The sequence below is a fragment of the Pelodiscus sinensis genome, chromosome 6, assembly GCF_049634645.1.
Source record: "Pelodiscus sinensis isolate JC-2024 chromosome 6, ASM4963464v1, whole genome shotgun sequence".
NCBI classification, from domain to species: domain Eukaryota; kingdom Metazoa; phylum Chordata; order Testudines; family Trionychidae; genus Pelodiscus; species Pelodiscus sinensis.
In genome coordinates, this window is record NC_134716.1 from 21,670,744 (window position 1) to 21,691,194 (window position 20,451).

A 20,451-nucleotide genomic window follows, 5' to 3' on the forward strand; every position below is an offset into this window, starting at 1 on the left:
GTGGTTATTATAATACACAGTAAAAGGCCCCGACTTCAAATTGAAGATGGTTATGGTGAAATGTAAACAAATTCAGACCCAACTCCTCATCCAATTTTAAGATACTAACTAGGGCTCTAATGGTCAACTTGTTAAAATAAATTAAACCAGTTAAATGAATTTGGTGCTGGATTTAGAGCCCTAGAGACTGAAACCCTCTCTTTTATTTGTGGGATAAGACGCTGTTGGTTGTAAAAGCTGTTACCCAGTGTTGTGACAGTGTGCTTTTTAGTCATCTGGAAGGACCTCTTGTTACTTCCTCCTCTTCTTGTCTGTTCCATGCCTGGCTTGGCAAAAGCCAGGCATGATTGACAGAGGCTTTTGGTCTCAAATGTGGTAGTGGTTATTTAGGTGGGCAATATCTACTAGGAACTGAACCAAGACCACCCCACTTTTTGCATAATCCCCAAATAGTCACTAGAAGAAAACAACTTTCAATTACTACTAACCTGGGTCAATTTAGGTATGTCTACACTACAGCATTATTTTGAAATATCTTATTTCGAAATAACGCGTCTAGACACAAAATGCATTTCAAAATAGCTTTTTTGCTATTTCAAAATAGCACGCCCACACTTATTGGACGCTGAATCACATTTAAGGCCAGCTGGAACTGGTTCCGGCAGGGCATCAGGTCAGAAATTCCTTGTGGCCAGGGCAGCCAGCAGGGCATCCTGGGAAGGGCTGGAAGCCCTCTATTTTGAAATAAGCATCTACACAGCACTTATTTCGAAATAGCAATTTCAAAATTGGCACTATTCCTCGTGGAATGAGGTGTACCAATTTCGAAATAAGACCTCTGCTATTTTGAATTAATTTCGAAATAGCAGTTGGCTTGTGTAGACGCTTGGAAAGTTATTTCGAAATAACGGCTGTTGTTTCGAAATAACTTTGCTATGTAGACATACCCTTTGGAATTGCAACTTTTTTTTGAGACAAGAATTGCATGTATTTTTAAATTAAACTATTTTATTTAATGAAAAGCAACATGCTTCCCCTTATGAGTATCATGCAGTGGTTAAAGCACATGACAGAGACTAAGGGGACAAGTTCTATTGTTGGCAATGGCATGGACTTGTGATCTTAGGTCATTTAACCATTTTCAATCAGGCTACGTCTACACTACAAGTTTTCTCGGCAAACAATATGCAAATGTGTCATTTGCACGAGTCGTGATCTCATTTGCATATTTTCTGCCGATCTGTTTTTGCACTGGGGTTCAAGTTTCCCTGCTGTCCCTACAGTGTGAGGCCAATGGGAGCATTGCTATGATTGTCATTAATATTTTATTAATGTGTTCATACCTTGCTCTTCCATTCCAAATATTCATTGTGATGTGTCTGAAATAGACTCCATTCTTTTCCTTACCCACTAGGCATATACAGGTCATCATACTCCCAGTACATGCACACATTCAAATCATTAATTTCTAGGTCCTTTTTTTCCTTCACGAAGTACTTTGATATTTCTGTTATAGTACTAACAGTGTAACCATCTTACAAATAATACCGTGGAAAAGAAAAACACTATTGGGGGTACTTGAACTCTTCATATTTTAATCTAACATATTCATTAGATTATACATGAGCTGCTCATCCTAAAACCAAATAGTTACAGAGCACTGGAAGAGTAACAGGTGGAATCCTACCCTTAATTTTTTCTGCAATATAATAATAATGCCTGGTGGAAAGACATAGGACTTCAATTCCCAAGCTTGCTAAGCCCTTATCTTTCATGAACATTAAATTTACATTTAAAGCTATTTATTCAAAGTTGCTTTAACCACTAGAATAGGGAAGATCAGACAAATCAGTTGTAAGAAACAAAGTATGAGGAAACCAGAACTCTTTGACAAAAATATTCCTTGGAGTAAATATGTTGAATGAAACTAGCGGGTAAATGATAAGGGCCTTTACAATCTGGATGTAAGAAAGCAATTCATCAAGAGTACATGAAGTCTCTGGTGAATTCAAGAAGAAATCAAAGTATAGGAGGTTACACTGTTAGTACTATAACAGGAGGAATCACTACAATATTATTTTAAATGCTCAAAAAGTTCTATTTAAGACAATCGTCTGAAAGTTTGGGTGCTGTGATAGAATCCATAAAATGGAAAGGAAATTGACAGCAAAATGGTATATGCTGAAATGTATGATGCCATGTATAACTCCATCACATTAAACATCACATAATGAGATAAAGAATTACGAGATGCTCCTCCCAGCAAACCAAAAATAAAGCCCAAGCCTTTGGAAAACTTCCTTTGTTATTAATGTCTTTTGATTGTAAAAATCATACAAAAGAGCTAAGTTGAATTGAAACTCGTATTTTTTCCAGTGCAATAATTAGCAGCTACAGATTGACCCTCTCTAGTCCAGCATTCTTGGTACCTGACTAACACCAAACCAGAGAATTTGCGAAACCATGGGAGGTCAATATTGTCTAGCAGCATTACCAATACTTTCACTGCTTATTGGGATCTTAAAAGACATTTAGGGTTAAGTTAGAGGTAAATAACAGCACAGAACACTGAGAGCCAGGACTGGTGGCTGCAAACAAATATTATGGGACCACAGGAAACTTGGCCACACCCAGGATAAGTGGGCAATCCAGCTAATTAAATCATATGGGACCATCAATGTCTCCAAACCACAGAGTGCTGGACTGGAGAGGCTTCACCTGTAGTTCAGTTAGCAGTGAATTGATTACTCCAGTTTACAATTGTGTGTGGCAACAGTTTTTAAAACATTGCAGTGGATTCTTTTCTCTGTAGATTAAAGCTCAAATTTTAGTCACCCAATGTGAGAGACCTAATTCTTCAGAGATTGTGCGTGCCTAGAACTCTATTTGTAGTTAATGGGAACTGTGAGTCCTCAACATCTTTGAAAACCAGCATGGCACATAAAAACCTAAGTATGAAACATTAGCGAAGACTCTTGAACATTTGAGCTTACTGCTTAATCTGTAGTAAAGAAAATACACTTGGTGTCTATGGAAGATTCACTCTGACAGAATATTAGATATGCTTCAATAATCTTACTTTTATTTTTATTTTCCTCTCTCCCCATCTCTGTTTCTACGCTTCCTCCCAACCTGTGTCTGTCAGCTTTGGACAAACTTAGCACTCAGCATCTGTATCACCCTACCCAAGTGGAGATTGTGCAGTCCAACGTAGTGTTTGACATCAGCAGCCTGATGCTCTATGGTACCCAGGCTGTGCCTGTGAGACTGAAGATACTGCTAGACCGACTCTTCAGTGTATTGAAGCAGGAAGAGGTGCTACACATTCTACATGGCTTAGGCTGGACACTTCGAGACTATGTGCGGGGCTACATCCTTCAGGTAAGAAAAGGTTTAAAGCATGTTGCTGAAATGGTTTGGCTGACCATTATTTTGTATGTTGAAGTTACTAACAGTTGTATACTCAAAAAGCTTTTATTTTACTAAAAATCTGTCTTTTAATTGTGGCTCTTTAGGTCAATATATAACAGAGATGTATATGACATGTGTGGCAGATGATGACCATGGTACAGCATGTAAAACTTCCTAGTTTTACCTAAGACACAGATTTCTCAGCATCCACAATATTCCCTTTTAGTTCCCTACAGTTAAGGTAGGAAATACCTTGAATACTGTAAATACTGAGGTTACTTAGCTCTAAGCCTTACTTAATCAATTAAGGCAACTGACATGTTTTCAGGAGCTTCCTCTCAACTTCTATAATCTGAAGTCCAGTGCGACTGCTACTTCAACTTTTCCTTCCTTCCTTCCTTTTTGAGGGAGTGGGCTTTCCTATAAGGTATTAAAAAGCCATTTCCTTATATAAGTTCATGGTTAAAAGCTACGCTTTGACTTTTTTAAATGTGGTGTGTAAATCTGTTCCCTTAGTAAAACTGTAACAGCTTGATTTAGTCACAAAAAAGTGGCATTTCTATGCTTCCTCTTCACCCAGTCACCTGCATTAAAATATGCCAAGATGATTTATTATGCTAACTGATCAAACGGGCAAATTGTGATAGGTTTCCATGGAAGTTGGGGGTACTCAACACATTACCCATTTAAACCCATAATTTGGACAAACCAAATGAGCCAACCTTGATTTTGAAGGTTACTATTATTGTATTTTTTATTTATTTTATTAATTTATTTTGGCAAAAATAACATAGTTGGCATGGTTCAGAACACAGAGGAGTCTTTGTTCCTGCCCAAAGGAACTTTCAGTGCTTATTTCTTCTATTGCCTTTTTTATGCAACGTCCTTTCTGTAGAGGAAGCACATTAGCCTGCACAGAATTACACAGAGTCCTTAATAATTTCTTTGAAAACATGATATATCTTAAAACTCCTAAAGATTTTCATCATAAACAGTTCTGCTTTGTAGAATAGTCTAGGGGGAAAAAAGAATAAAAGGCTAACTACTGCGTTGAGGTCCTGCTACCCTTCTCAAGTTTTTTACATTATTTTGGCATTCTTTATGGGTTTTTGAAAAGCTAAATGTTACAGGTGTCCAAATGTAAAATATAATCTGCTATGATTTTAACTCAGTTTCAGAAATTAGAATTGATCTTTTCAGAAAACATTAATGCAGTGTGTCGTTGTACATGCTGTAGTTGCTAATATGTGGCTTGTACTGTTGACAGACTATGGATATTTTTAAGTGATGCCATGTATGCTTTACATTAAATGTTAAATTCCTGAATTCAGATAGTTCCATATGACAAACTTGTGCCTGTTTACGAGGCAAACTGTTCATTTTTAACCATAATAAAAACCAAGAATAAAATATACAGTCTGAAACAACATTGCAAACATGGGGCCTGATTCAGTAATCCTTGCAGACAAGAGGAGTCTCCCTGAAGTCAGTGGCTCTTCTTACTTATGTGTTCCAGAATCAGGCAATTATCTATTGGAAGGATCTGAAGACATGCAAGCATAGCATGTAATATAATTATATAGAGGATTATAAACAGTCACACCGTGCATCTGAACGGTGTAAAGCCCCATAATACACCATTAGGCTAGAGGTCAGTTTATCTGGCTAAAACTCAATCGTATTGTAGTCCTCAAGGCATCAATTTTACCATTATTGCACTCAACAACAGTATATTGAATATTATGTCAGTTAAAGAGAATAATTATTGAGGCGAGTTAAGGGCGGCTGTTAAAGTCTTACCACATATTGACTTGGTTTGCAATTGGCTGTAGATTGTGTTGCTGGGCAGATTAAGACATACTGCAAGAGACTTAGTCAAGTCTGTCTATTCGTTTTAGCTCTCTAATTTTGTTTATATTAAAGCTAGGAAATAGGGTATATGGAGGGAAGAGAGAGACCACTTCATAAAACATGTTTAATAAAACCTGAAGGACTTTGATCAAATCATTGGTACCTAACATTACCTTTTATATTTTGGTCTTGAAATAAATAAATGCATTGCAAATCACTTTTTTCTTTAGCGAAGGAAGGTGGTGAAGGTAGATTTTGTAGGGGAACACTTGGTATTCTAGCCACTTGCATTTTGAGTTCACAATAGTGAGTATTATAGTTAATGACGACCGTATTTAGCGCAGAGGTCAGCAACTCCCGGCATGTGTGCCACAAGCGACAGGTGAGCTGATTTTCACTGGCGCACAGGACGGGAGCACATCCCTGCCCCATCTCCCATGTAGCAGGGAGCTCTTGCTGCGGCTCCAGCGTCAGCCATGCGGATGTAGCAACACTACACTCACACTAGTGAGAAGTGTAAGGTTATGCATTTAGGGATTAATAACAAGAATTTTAGTTATAAGCTGGGGACACATCAGTTGGAAGTAACGGAGGAGGAGAAGGACCTCGGAGTCCTGGTTGATTATAGAATGACTATGAGCCGCCATTGTGACATGGCCATGAAAAAGGCTAATACGATTTTGGGATGTATTAGGCGAGGTATTTCCAGTAGGGATAAGGAGGTGTTAGTGCCATTATACAAGGCATTGGTGAGACCCCATTTGGAATACTGTGTGCAGTTCTGGTCTCCCATGTTTAAGAAGGATGAATTCAAACTGGAACAGGTACAAGGAAGGGCCACTAGGATGATCCGAGGAATGGAAAACCTGTCTTATGAAAGGAGACTCAAGGAGCTTGGCTTGTTTACTTTAACCAAAAGAAGGCTGAGGGGGGACATGATTGCACTTTTTAAATATATTAGAGGGATAAATACCAGGGAGGGAGAGGAATTATTTAAGTTTAATACCAATGTGGACACAAGAACAAATGGATATAAGCTGGCTAGTAGGAAGTTTAGACTTGAGATTAGACGAAGGTTTCTAACCATTAGAGGAGTGAAGTTCTGGAACGGCCTTCCAAGGGAAGTAGTGGGGGCAACAGATCTATCTGATTTCAAGATGGTTTGATGAGATAACATGATCTTGGTAACTAATTGACCATTCATTATCAGTGGGAAATAGGTCAATGGAGGGATGAGAGGAGTTACTATAGAGACCTTTCTGGGTGTTTGGCTGGTGAGTCTTGCCCACATGCTCAGGGTTTAGCTGATCGCCATATTTGGGGTCGGGAAGGAATTTTCCTCCAGGGTAGATTGGCAGAGGCCCTGGAGGTTTTTCGCCTTCCTCTGTAGCATGGGGTACAGATCACAGCTAGAGGATTCTCTGCATCTTGGGGTCTTCAAAGTATTTGAAGGCTTCAATATTTGAGATATAGGTGAGAGGATTATTCTAGGAGGGGTGGGTGAGATTTTGTGGCCTGCACTGTGCAGGGGGTCAGACTAGATGATCATAATGGTCCCTTCTGACCCTTCCTGCTTTCACCATACCCTCTCTCCTCATGGCTTTGGGGATCTCTAGGGGGGCCTAGTGCTGCACAGCCTCATGTTGCTGATGGGGAGACAGAGACACAGACTGAATTGTCAGAGTTCACACAAAGAGCCTGTGGCAGAACAGAGAACTGCCCAATTCAGTGCTGTGAATTCCTTTTCCATGCAAATTTATTTGTGTTATAACCCAACATATTCACTTACTCATCACTTTCCCATGTTCAAGTACACTACCAATGTGCTTAAGTCTACTTAGCAAAAACTTTTCATATTTTCTGGAAGTTAGTTGATGTCAGACACTCCCTCACCACTCTGGGGAAAGTACGACTCAGGTGTTTTGCTCCTCTTCTTACCTTGGGGAAAATGTGCAGATTGTAACCAGCCAGAGATTCCAGAAGGATGGAGCAACTATGGAAGCTTACAGGCACAGACATTTAGGGTGTGTCTAAATTACAGGGTTTTGTCAACAGAAGTGGACTTTTGTCGACAAAACTATACCTGCATCTACACTACCGCCGAGTTCTGTTGACAGTAAGTTGACAGAACATGGCAGTTTTGTTGACGGTGGTAAACCTCATTCTATAAGTAATAACGCCTTTTTTTGACAGTTATGTAAAAAAAAAAAAAGGCGCTATTGCATCCACACTGTGCTTTTTCAAATGACAGCGTCTAGATTCTGTCGAAAAAGTGGCTTGCTTTGTCGACAGAACTGGCTGTAGTCTAGACGCTCTTTTTTAACAGAGGCTTTGTCGACAGTATCTGTCGACAAAGCCGCTGTTGAAAAAAGCCTGTAGTCTAGACGTACCTTTAGATATTCTGAGAACTTACAACACTTGTGACTGAATTTTCCCTGCCCTGCGATTGGCTCCTTGATTCCAACCTCTTTCTCACAATCTCTTCACCTCAGTTTTACTCCAGACCTGCCCCTTTTGACATGATATGACATTATTTGCTGTCCATCATTTTGTCCATAGTGTAGGTCTTTAACTAAGGCATGATGTAGGTGGAGAGCGGCAGTGACCATTGCCGATCTCCATACACCTAGTTCTGTATCCAAATTTCAACATTCAGCAATTACGTAAGCTTAAAATAGTTATTCCTGAATAGAGCTGGTTTCCATCCAGTGTGCTAATTCTGATATTTCAGTATTTTTTGTTGAGAATCAGGATGAAAAGTCAAAATACTGAAAAGGTTCATGGAACAGTGAAATGTGAAAATTTTTCATTCAGAAATATCAAAATGCTTTATTTAGAAAATTTCAGTCAACACCAAGCATTTTAATGTTCCTGAACTGAAATACTGTAGTTCAGTTCAAGAAGTTAAAACAAAATCTTTTGCTTGGCTTCATTTGACATTAGCCTGCATTTCTGCAAGCTGCTGCGGGGCCTGGTGGAAGTTGTAGTTCAAGTGCCTCAATTTCTTTCTCTGCACTGAACAAAGTACATCCTGGTAAAATAACTCTCATAATGCACCACAGTGATTCAATGAGAGGGAAGAATGTACTGTGTCGTGTGAGATATAATCACAGCTGGGGACCCCAACCCATAAAGGAGAATGGAAGCATGAGGCACCTGATACAGAAAATGCCTATGAAGCATCATGACAGACACAGACTAATGTCAAACTGACCTGAAACTAAATGGGTCAGTTTGGTTCAAGAAACCAACATGTTTTGGTTGTGTTGACTAGAGCTGATATGAAATAAAATATTTTGATTGTCCCAATGGAAAGGTAAAATAGTACATTCAAAGCTTTCTCACAGAATGCCTTCAATACAATTTTGAAGGAAAATTTTCAACCACCTGTATTCCAGAACCATTTCAAAAGAAACAGAGTGGTATACCTCAAGCAACCAGTGGTAAGCAAGTTGGACTGCTGAGCTATGCTGCTGCTTATGTTTGCTTTCCACACAGATGATGTTCCCCCTGGTTTCTGTCTACTGCGGGATTTTGTCTTTAATTGTGAACTTAAAAAGTAACTTGGACGAGTAGCATTTTTTATGCCTATGAGTTGACTTGTTGCATTGTTCAGCCAAACTCTTAATGGGCCATTATAATGGTAATGGCCCTCAATAAGCTTGGCAGCTCAGGGGACTAGTAATGTGATAGAATCTTTCACCAGTGTTAGACTCTAGGCAAGTAATGGAAAGTCATTAATGCCTGTAAGTTGTTCAGTGGTCAGCGCACAGTGATTGGTGGTCTTTACCTAGTTCCTAGTGCACAAATGTACACATTAAAATTGACACTGATTGACAATCTGGTAAGCAGGCTCAGCAGAAGTGTGAAGGTGGAAGACTAAACTATTTTTTCATTACTAGGGTGTGATCCCAGAGAACCCACAATGTGTCTGGGTTGTATCCATTCTGTGGGTAAATATAGGGCTGTTAACCTGTCGTCTACCACAATAAATTAATTTGTTTTATTTATTCTAGTATTCTGGTACAGAACTGTAGAGCATCTCGCTGAGAATGCACAAGATGAATCCATATTTGTGTCAGTGAGTTCTGTCAACCAGTATAAATAGGCTGTGTTAGATTTTGGCACCCTAATTCACATTGAGGGTACTCTGTCTCAGTTTCCATTGATTTCAGTTGGACCATAAAGAACTGCTTAATGTGGATAGGGATTGTAGATTCTGATCCTTTAGAAATAAAAATTCGATGCTGTTGTTAATAACAATTCAATACTTTTAAAAGCATTTCATGAGCAATTAATACTCACAGTATCACATCATTACAGAGATAAGTTTATATCATCCCTGTTTTACAAATTGGGAAGTTGAGGCACAGACCTCAAGGATTTGAATCTAGGTATCCTCTCTGCCCTCCTACTCACCGTCTGCAAAACTCCTACCATAGGCATTTAGTTAACAATTCCACTGCTTCTGCATGATCCAGAATAGACTCCCATTGCTGTGATAGCTCTGTTGGCTAACTAGAGTACAAAGAGATAAAGTCATTGAAGTCAGCTGAATACACAAAGGGAATCAAATAAGATAGATTGTTGTTTTTCCACAGACCCTTCTCTGATAACGGCACACTCTCTCACTGAAGTTGCACATGCTCTATATTTAAAAAACACTGCACCATCAAACTCTGTTTAGCAAGATATTTTTTAAAATCTATGGTGTGTACCCATACCTTATCAGAAGTCTGCTCGTACATGGGCAAGGTTATCTTTGGGTGACATTATTCTACTATTTTTGTAAATTAAAGCCCCTTAATTATAATTCTCAGTTGCGCCTAAAGAAGATGATAGATCAGGTTGTTCTGTCTTACTGGCCTGATTATATCTGCGTCAGAGGGGAAATGGATTGTTCTTTTGACACATTTTTGCATCAAGAGTAATAGAGGGTTTGAGAGAGCAAAGAACTATAATGGGAGACTTTTTAATGTTGTGTTTCCTCTTTTCTTTCCAGCCACCTGCATAATCTCTTAGTGTCTTTATGTTGGTTCTACAGGGTGAATTATTAACCTGATGTGGCTATTGACATTATTTAATTATCCTTAAAATTAAATATTGCTCACAACTGGATTTGCCCATGGCAGATGCTAATAAACCATTGATACTGAAGCTCAGGATAGAAAACATTGCCCTCCTTGAACAGAATGCATGTCTATGCTACATGGCTTTCCTGTCTATTCCCATCTGTTAGAATGACATGGTGCCTACTCCTAGCTAAAGGTATGAATACACTTTCATTGCTACAATGGCATAGCAATGACGCTACAGCTGGGTATACCAGACCTAAGGTATTCATGGTTTTGCTGTCAAAGATAAATATAAGACATTCCTGGATTTATATAAGCAGTTTGTTGAAGAATCTCTATTCAACACATAAACATTGCTAGCAAAAGAAAGAACACTCTGGAGATATCAGCAGGGCTTAGAATACGCGAGTTAAGGGTAACATAACTTCTTAAACTCAACACTACCCATTAATAACAATAATAAGTCATGTGAAATTGCAGTCAGCTTCCTTTCCCAAGACAAGCATTTTATCACAGCAAGTTTCATCTAATTGGATAATAGGTACAACACGCTGTTTATGATGATGAAAATAATTAAACCAAGAGGATTTTTGTAATCTAATGGTGACATGGGTAAGTAACAAGCCAAAAATACTTGTATCCATTTCAGCCAAAGGAAATTCTTCTGCTTTTCTTTCAGGTAAGTTGTAAGAAGGCACAACTACATGATAGCTGACAATTACCTACCATGAGAACAATGAAAAGATTTTATCAGTGTTGGATCACTGTCCATTTAACAAAGGTTTTTTTCTCCTATCTAAGTCTGGCTGTCTCTTTTTCTAAGTATATTTAACATGGAACTATCGTTATTAATAAATACCTTGCACTTGTTTAGCAACATCAATTTGAAGATCTCAAAGCAAGTTTTCATGAATTTATAGCTTTGCCACATCCCCACGAGGTAGGTGAGCATTATCCTTTTGTTACAAATTGGAATCAAATGAGGCAGGGAGAAATTAGGAGGCTTATCCAAGAAAGTCTGTGGTAGAATGTGGAATAGAACTCAGACTTCCAACTCTTAGCCCAATAATTTAATTGCCTTTCCATTGTTCAGTTAATGACTGCCACTGATATTTAATTTATTTCAAGGGGCAGGGGAGATGTCTTTCATTTATGGCTTTATTGATTCTGTCTTTCTTTAGGTACAGTATATTCTGCTCTATATTCTCCCTCTCTTTCTCCTTCTCCTTCTCTTTCTCTCTCTCCCATATTAGTTTTTTTATTGTTATTATATTCACTTGTGCCCATTTACTCCAGTATTCTCTTTAACTTCTCACTGATAAGACCCCAAAACCCTGGCAATATTTGAACCATCCGTTTGAATGTGACTTATACAGCATATACAGCAGTCACTATAATTCTTAACTCCCCCCCCCCCTTTGCTTTTTTCTTTCCCAGTTATTCCCTCTGTTACTCTTTTCTCCCATTTCCCTTCTTCCATTTCTCCTTCAACCTCACCTCTGTTGAGTTTCCCCTGGATGCCCACTCCCTCCTCTTTATCACATTATGCCATTTATCTCCTGACCTTTGTATTCCTCCCACAAAACTCTGCCTTCTTAGCTGTGATCAGCTGGAAGATTTTCTTCTTTTCCACAAGTCAGCTTAAAGTGATTCCCCTCACTTGCATGAAACAGAGGGCCAGTAGCACAGTACTGTGCTCCTTACTCTTTTGTATTCATTCCAGCTGTTGTGAACCAGCAGTGAATTTCACACAAACTCTGAGCTGAAAAGTTCAAACAAACTTTTAGAATTGAGAAGGGGCAGGAAAGCACAGCGATTCTGAGCCATCACTCAGCTCTTGAGCCACAGGGAAGCAGTGTTGTATAGGAGAACTGCAGTGTTGCTGTTAGTCCATTGTGCAGTGTTTTCAAAATTTGGACATTTATCTACACTAACCTTCCTAAGATCTTTTTGCAGGTTTTGGTACCGTTGACTTTGTGGTAACACCCCCATTCGTCCTGATGTTAAGTGACTTTTTAACTGTTTATACCCCAGTACACACTTATATGCCAGCTGACCAGGGCAAGAATGGAAGAGAGGCCAAGAGTTCATAGGCACCTCTGAATGTGTCCCCTGAGACACATTGTATGTCAGTAGGAGCATGGAAAACATGCAAAGACAAATTGGGTTTCCAGATTATGTGAAGTGGGAAAATACTGTGTGCTGGTGTTCTGTGACTTGCCTCTTGCAACGAAGAAGAGAGCTGTCTAATCCCAACTGCTCCACAGTGGTGTTTGTGATGCTCGGATACAGTGGGTGCTAGGGAATAGCCAACCTTTATGCACTTGCCACCCAGTTGTATCTAAGAACAAGAAATAGAGTATCTCAGATACATCAGAGTGACAAAGGAAAAAATACACTGTCCATGCCTGTTTCTTTTACTAGAGAAGTAGTATTAGTTATTTACAATATTGGGGTAAGCATGAGCACACTGTTATCTCACAAATTGATGTGGTTTCACACAACTGGACAGGGTGAAAATGCTTGTTAATGAAGGTCTGTCAGGCATACACCAGAATTATATGTTTATTTTAAAACTGAGCTAAAAAACACTTTAGCTACCAAGACCTAAATTCATGCTTCTTGTGGTTCTACAATTGATTAAATCAAAAAACCTAAAATGGAGCGGGGATTAGGGAGCATTTTACTTCAGTCTATGTGTTTCTTTAGGTGTGAGTGATGTCTTTGAGTGCCTTTTGATTCCTTTGGTCGGTAAGCAATGGAGAAAATAATTTTCACCTTTCAGAAATTCTATTTAAGATTTGTTAGCATAAACCTTCTTAAACTATTATTAGTTTTCAATGAATAAAATGTGCTAAGAGAATCACTCTTCTCATTGAGCATGCTCATTTGAAATAATCATCAGTTCCTCAGGTAGGTTCACTTGGCTAAAACTGAGGAACTCTGCTATAGTTGGGGTCACAATGCAGGGGTTAATCCCAATTTCCAGGTTCTGTGAGAGCAATACAAGGGCCTTTTTAATAAAGCCCTTATATTAGTGAGAATAGCTGTGCAATCTCTACTCCCAGAATCACACACAAATCAGCATCCCCCCCCCCCCCAAAAAAAAACCCTGTAAGTCCAAAGATTAGTGTCTGTGCCTACTAAAGATCAGCGTGTCCTGTTTCCTGATGACTTCTTGGCTGAATTCAAATTGTGGTCTTGGAGGTGAAAGGGTCAGTGCATTTAACCCAGTCAGCCACATATCAACTAAGATTAGCTCAATTAGAGAGTACTTAATACTTGGATTCTTCCAGACCTTGACAGTTGAATAGAGTTAGACTTTTCCCAGTTTAGACCCCTATTGCCCTTATCTTGAAATTTGGGAGTGGTTTTGATTGTCTATGTGTCAGAGCTGGCTTCACGCAATTATGAAACCTTGGACCATAGAGACTTAGGAGTCAGGAAAGGCCCCAGAGAATCCAACTTGTCATCCATCTAGCACCAGTTGATTTAATGCTTTTCTTGAAGTCTAAGGGATCTCAGGGGGGACTTCCCCCCCCCTTGCAGCACTGTTCTTTCAATGAGGTACTAGTGCTTGTCCTAAGCAATAACAAAGAATAATACTGAAGTGTGAATGACTCTTATTAGAAGGGGTAAATGTCATTAACACTTATTGCCTTCTAGGCAGTAAGAGTACAAATGCCAAGCATGGAGGAAAAAAACTAGCCCTCCCTCTCCCCTTTTTAATACTGTAATGTACATACTGAATTGATACAGTTAAACCCTTACATTTTAATTAAGGGTTTTAGTTTTATTTACATTTAAGAAATCTCTCCTGTATGTTGGTCAACATGTATGTAAAAATTGGAAGCAGCATATCCTTGTTTCTTAAACCCCTGACTGGGATTCAGGAACCTGAACTCTTCTGCTGGGTCTCTTTTTTAACTTGCTGCAAGTCTCTTCTGTGTGTCAGTTTTCCACATGTAAAAAATGACCCACGTTAATATTTGCGTGTTATAAGGCTAAATTAATTGATGTTTGTAAAATATGTTTGAGATTCTCTGATTAAAGAGGATTCCTAAATAATTACTAAGGGCTAGCTAGTTTACACTAGGAAATTAAATCTATCCAGTTACATTAGTTAGGGGTTTGAAAAATCAGCAACGCCTCTGCAACACACTTAAAACATCGGAAGTCCCTACAAGATAGCTCTAGGTCAATGGAAGGTGGATTTACTACAGCACAGGGAGTACCCCTTCCATCACTGTGCTCAGTGTCTACATTGCAGCACTGCAGTTGTGCTGCTCTAGTGTTGCAAGCATAGACATAGCCTGTGTAGTTGTCTGTTAGGTATAACTGTGGACATCACCTCTGTCTGGAATAACAGGTCCTGTGGCACCCTAGAGACTAACAGATTTATTAGGGCATAAGCTGTTGAGGGTAAAACCGACTTCTTAAAATGAATTAGAGAGGAAACCTACAGAGGCAGAGGGAGGGGGTGTGTGTGTGTATGTGTGTGTGTGTGTGTGTCTATATATATATATATAAGAAAAGAAGGAAGTTACTTATCGAGTGTTGAACCAGTGTTAGTGAGGCCACTTTAAAATTTTCCCCCATCCTTCCCTTCAATGCAGCCAGGTACTTCCGGTTCTTCTCCTGCAAGTAGGAGAGGCTCGGGAAGGAGACCTGGCAGGAGGGAGAAGCTCCTAGTACTTGAGCCCTGAGGCGCTTTGACAAGGCTGGAACTGCTTCCCAGGCTTGGGCAGCTGCAGAGCCCCCAAGCCCGTTCCCTGCATGGGGTACCTTTCAGGAGGAAGGGGAGGCCACAGTGGGGCCAGCTCCTCTCCCCCACTCCCTTCCCTGCAATAGTGTGGCTGCAGTAGGGAGCCACATGCTGCCAGCACTGCCTCCTTAACAATTAAGGAGGCATGTGGGACCTGGGGGGTGGGGAACCCTTGCAGGAGTGGGAGGGAAGGGTGGCCACAGCTGGGCAAGCTCCAAGACCCTCTTCCGAGCATGGGGAACTGGGAAAAGGGAGGAAAGGGTAGCTTTGCTCTGGCTAGGGCCTCTGTAACAGTTTTTGTGTGCATGCGCTTTTGTTGTTGTTTTTTGTTTTTTGGTTCTCACTTTTGTGTGGCCCCTGACTGATATCTCTGTGGGTTAGCTGCCCATGGTCCAAAAAAAGGTTCCCCATGCCTGCCTTAGAGACTAACAAATATATCATAAACTTTCATGGGTAAAACACACTTCATTAGATGAGTATTATTATGAGACCCATGATAAAGTTACAAGAGTTAACCACACTGCAGAAGTCATCCTGAATCACTAATAAGTTATGCAGGTCATCTCAACTATGTTTTTATGTCCCACACGCTTCTATGTATGTCACATCTTTTACAGAAAAAAATTTGAAAGTTTTGGGGAGTGTTAAATAATTTTACTGGTATTATTTTTCATTCCTTGCAACTGTAAAGTTGTCTTCCTCTGTGTCATGAGCCTACCCAGAAGGAGAGAGAAATTATAACTAATAACATTTTAGAAAATTAAAAGTAGCTTTTCTGGGTACAATATTGCATTTTTAAGGAGCAGTATTTGGGACATTCCAGAACTAGAAAACTAAAAAAATTTCACGTCCATTGTAAGACAGATTCTCTTTCTCTTCCATTGGTATAAACCTCCCATTTTGTAGTCACAAAGGATTGTGAGATTATGGATGTTAAGACCTGTCAGTAGTCCAGACCTGGATATCAGCCATTCTTTGCATCAAACCAAAATCATTTTTGCTCTTGTATTTGAGCTGTGAAAGCTGAGGAGGAGCAGGAAAGAAAAATCTCTATGGCAGATTGTTTTGAAAATAAGAATGTTGAGTGTTTGAGACTACTCCAAAGTATGTTTGAAGCTGTTCAAAGAAAAATGGATTAGCATAGGTGAGGTGGTCAGTGGCACATGATTTGAATGTCATTTGACATAGATATCACTAATACATATTTGGCCTTGTGTGTAGGGGGAGCATAATTTTCACCCATAAAGGGGGGGGAGGTCTGGTTAGAACACACAGCAAGATGCTTAGGAACTTCTCTAATTTTAGCTTAAACCAATGGGAATTGTGACCATACCTTCTCTGCAACCAAAGCTCTGTCTCTCAGTGGTTCCCCTGGGATGGAATATCTCTACTATCCTTATATGAAGACTCTCATTTATTACATGGAGCTTGCCCACCACCTACGTGAGCTTGTGTGTAATACTAGCATGGGAGTGTGTATGCATGGAAAGTGCCAGCATGACAGTTCTAAAGACCAGTGTTCCTCTACCCATGTACAGTATACTGTTCCAATACCCATGTGGTATTGTATCCACAGTGGCAGTTCAAGCTTCCTTATATTACCTCCCAGCTGTCCCTTTAGAGCAGGGGTGGGCAATAATTGTTGATGGGGGAGCCACTCAAGATTTTGATAAGTGGTCAAGGGCTGCCCTTTTCTATGGAGGGGTGCAGAGTCTGGGATGGAGGTTGGGTTCAGAATGGAGCTTGGGGTATGGGACTGGGGTGCAGGGGAATGTGTGGGGTCTGTGAGTGAGTTCGGGTGATTGAGTGGGTTGTGACCTGGGCCAAGGGATTGGGCTGGAGGGTCAGAGAGGGAGTATGGGTGCAGGAGAAGATTCTAGCCTGGGCGAGGAGTATAGGAAGGGGTACAGGATATGGGAGGGAGTTGTGACCTGTGGCAGAGGAGCGCAGAGGCTTTCGGTGGTGACCTGGGGCAGGAGAGGATGGTGACTTGGGGAAGGGAGCTGGGGAGTGGAAGAGGGTAGCGTGCCAGAGGCATTCACTGGTGGGAAGTGCTTATCTTAAATGGCTCCCAGCCAGCAGCTTAACAGGGAAACTGTCCAATGATTGACTTGGGGTTGGGGGCAGCGCATGAAGTCTGCTCTCCTCCTCCCCCCACCATTGGTGTGTGGCACCTAGAGGGAGCTGCCAGCTTTTTTGAGCAGCGTCGGGCGGCAGCAGGCACAGAGTCTGCCTCAGGGTCTGGGAAGAATCAGAAGGACTGTTAGGCCAGATCTGGCCTGCAGGCTGTATCTTGTCCGCCCCAGCTCTAGAGGAGCCACTTCTAGGAGAGTGTATCTAGGTATTATATTCCAAAAATTTTGTTTGAGGCTCTAGCTAAATGTTATACCTTTTTTGGACTGATGTGTTCACTGTGGCCTCTTAACTGATTTCAGTTTGTTCATTTTATTCTTTAATGTAAAGTGTAATTCTGAGTGTAAATGGTGAGCAGGGGATGTGTGTGGGGGGGGGGAATGTATGTAAGTTTGAAGGGTATTTATAGAGCTAGGAACACGTGTGCATTCCTGTGGAAGTGTTACGAAAAGAAACAATGTAGGGCTCACACGAGTAAATCCCTGCAAATCCGCAGATATCTGCAGACCGTTTTTGTGGATAATGGAATGGATGTGGATACAGCTATTCAGGGCTCGAAATATGGGCACAGGTTACTTCTAAGGGAAATCATGCCGGGACTGTGAAAGCAACGCACCTTGACTCTGGTCTACTCTTTTGCCCTCCGGGCCCTCCAGCTGCTACATGTGGCCTCTGACCTTCCCTTTCTCCAGCTTTTGCTCAAGCTTGTGCCCCAAAACCTGCCTTTCCTACAGAGGGGTGGGGGGCAAGTATAGTTCAGGATACAGGCAGCAAGCAGCAGCTCCGCCTTCCTCATAGGTGGTGCAGCCCCTCTGCACGTGTTCTTGGAGCTGCCTCAGAGTGTGCATCCCTCTTCCTCTCACCCTCTCAGTGCAAACACCGCAGCAACTGCCTGCAGGCTCTGGGCATGAGTCAGTCATCCAGCCGGGGTTCTTCGAAGCAGACAGGACTCGCAGGAGGACTACTGGCTGGTCCTCCGTGACCTGACTTGTACATAGTCATGCAGTGGAGCACACTGGACATGAGCACCAGCTGCCAAGCTCTGCTCACCACTAACCCAGAGATTATGGCATCTTAAAAGCCAGTCTCTCCCCCCCCCTTCCCCCGGCATCACTGTCTCTGCAGTGTCACTCTCCCCCTTCATCTGCTGCCTCTTTCAGAGGCGGGAGAAGAGGGGGGGAGTAGGGGCTGCTGCTTCTGTGAAGCAGCCCTTGTCCGTGGTGACCTGTCCGTGGGCAGGGGCTGCTTCACAGCTGCAGTCTCTGTGCACAGTGGGTCCCAGCAAGAAGTTGTGACCCCTCAGTGCACAGGGACTGCTGCCATGAAGCAGCCCCTGTCCGCGGTGACCCGGCTGTAGGCAGGGGCTGCATCACAGCAACCATTCCTGTGCACGGGGGAATCCCAGCAAGAAGTTGGGACCTCCCACACGAGGGCTGCTTCACAGCAGCAGTCCCTGTGCATGAGAAGTCCCAAATCCCCATTGGGCCCCCTGCGCACAGGAGCTGCTACTAGCTGGACAGATAGCCCAGCTCTGTTCTGACTCGACTGGGTGCAGGACAAAACCCTGCTGCGTCTCTGCAACTTAAAACACAGTAGGAGTTAGGGGGCAGGCTGCCTGGTTGCAACGGCCTTTTAAATTGAAGAGCTGAAGCAGGGTTTGGTCCCACACTTGCATTTGCTTATTGGATAGTCAACTAGTTGTTCACTTCCCTATCTGTTAGCATGAGGTAGGCTGCAGTTCCAAAAAAAAAAAAAAATCAATAGAAATGTAATACTTTAACAAGCAACTATTCACTTTGCAGGTTAAAGACTCGTTGGGTCGAGGGGGAGTGATAATGCCAACATGATAAAAAAAATCAGATTTCAGATTTTAAAGTGTTTCTGATAATTTAAGTGTCAAACTGGTTTGAGCTTCTTTAGATGTCTGGGGGATTGGAAGTGACTAGATATCTCTCACGCTGACAGATTTTATTTATTTTTCCCAACTAGTATTAATTGCTAAAGTGTATTCCTCACAATAATACAAATGCTAAAAAATAGAAAGCCTTACAGATAACAGCACAGTAGTTGGGTCTCACTGTTCCCTCTAACATTTTCCTGCCTTGGGCAGGTTGAAATTTCTCATATACAACACCAATAGTAGTGAGGTAGTGTGTGGATATGCACCACCAACATAAGCAAAAAAATCCCATTTTATTTATATATATTTATATACAGGGCTCGCCAGCCGCGCGGAAGCACATACTGCACATGTGCTGACCGCGTTACGCCGCCCCATCGGGCTAAAATCTACTTGCCACGGGTGAGTAGATTGCCTAATTTGTCGAGCCCGGTTGTCGAACCCAGTTATTTATATATATATATATATATATATATATATATATAGTGCAATAGGCGTGGAAGAAAATATATTAAAACAAGGGGTAGTTAACAATGATCAATGCTTACGATATTCAATATGAAATTAATTAAAAAGAAAATTAACACTACCCATGGAGTACATGTACTATGATCCTTTCTAACAACTCAAGCTAGTAAACACACCAAATTGCATATTATCCACACATAGCTCCAATTTAAGATGCTAAACAAATATGTGAGTCAACTAGAAATAGTCATGCTCTCCTTGTAAATACAAATACAATATTTACTGACACTGGAAAGGAGAGTGAAAGGCATTCACTCAGGCTTACACAGTTTCTCTGGGGATCCAAGCCATACAAGAACAAGTGAAACAGAGACCTGTAAAAACAGTTACAAGTTCTGCTGGTTTGAAACTTACACTTTGTGTGTCTCATCAACTCAAGGAGTAGAAACCCCAAAGCAAATTAACACATGGCTTCAGGATTTGTAGACAGTTGCATATGTCAAAGAGCTTGCAAATAAGGTTTCAGCCTACAAAACAATTAGCATCACACCTAGTACTTGCTACTTTTGACTCTGTAGTAGACCAGAACTCTACCACATAGCAAAGATCTGGCTTTACTGCAATACAATTTACCATGGATAATTAGTAACACAGGATTTAAAAAAAAATCATTAAAATCAGAGTTTTAGGTACCTGCAACACTCCAAAAAATTCTGTTAAAAGAATATTTTTCTTTTTAAGCCATTAACACCGATGTAAACTTTGTTTGAAATGTAATCATGCAAATGTCCTGACACCCATACACCACGCAGCCTGCTTTCCCACCCTCCCTCCAATCCAGCCAGCCA

General features: G+C 41.0%; 1 protein-coding gene across 12 annotated transcripts in view; it reads left to right on the top strand.

Annotated features, from left to right (window-relative positions):
- The window catches only part of BNC2 (basonuclin zinc finger protein 2), a 520,080-nt gene that overhangs the window by 375,775 nt on the left and 123,854 nt on the right, over positions 1 to 20,451 (top strand). For all 12 annotated transcript variants that reach the window (XR_012904621.1, XM_075931529.1, XM_075931528.1 and 9 more), the window contains one exon: positions 3,146 to 3,381. Coding sequence is in view for 11 of the 12 variants with exons in the window: in XM_075931529.1 (XP_075787644.1) it covers positions 3,146 to 3,381 (236 nt within the window). In the remaining variant the exon portion in view is untranslated. The remainder of the gene's footprint in view (positions 1 to 3,145; positions 3,382 to 20,451) is intronic.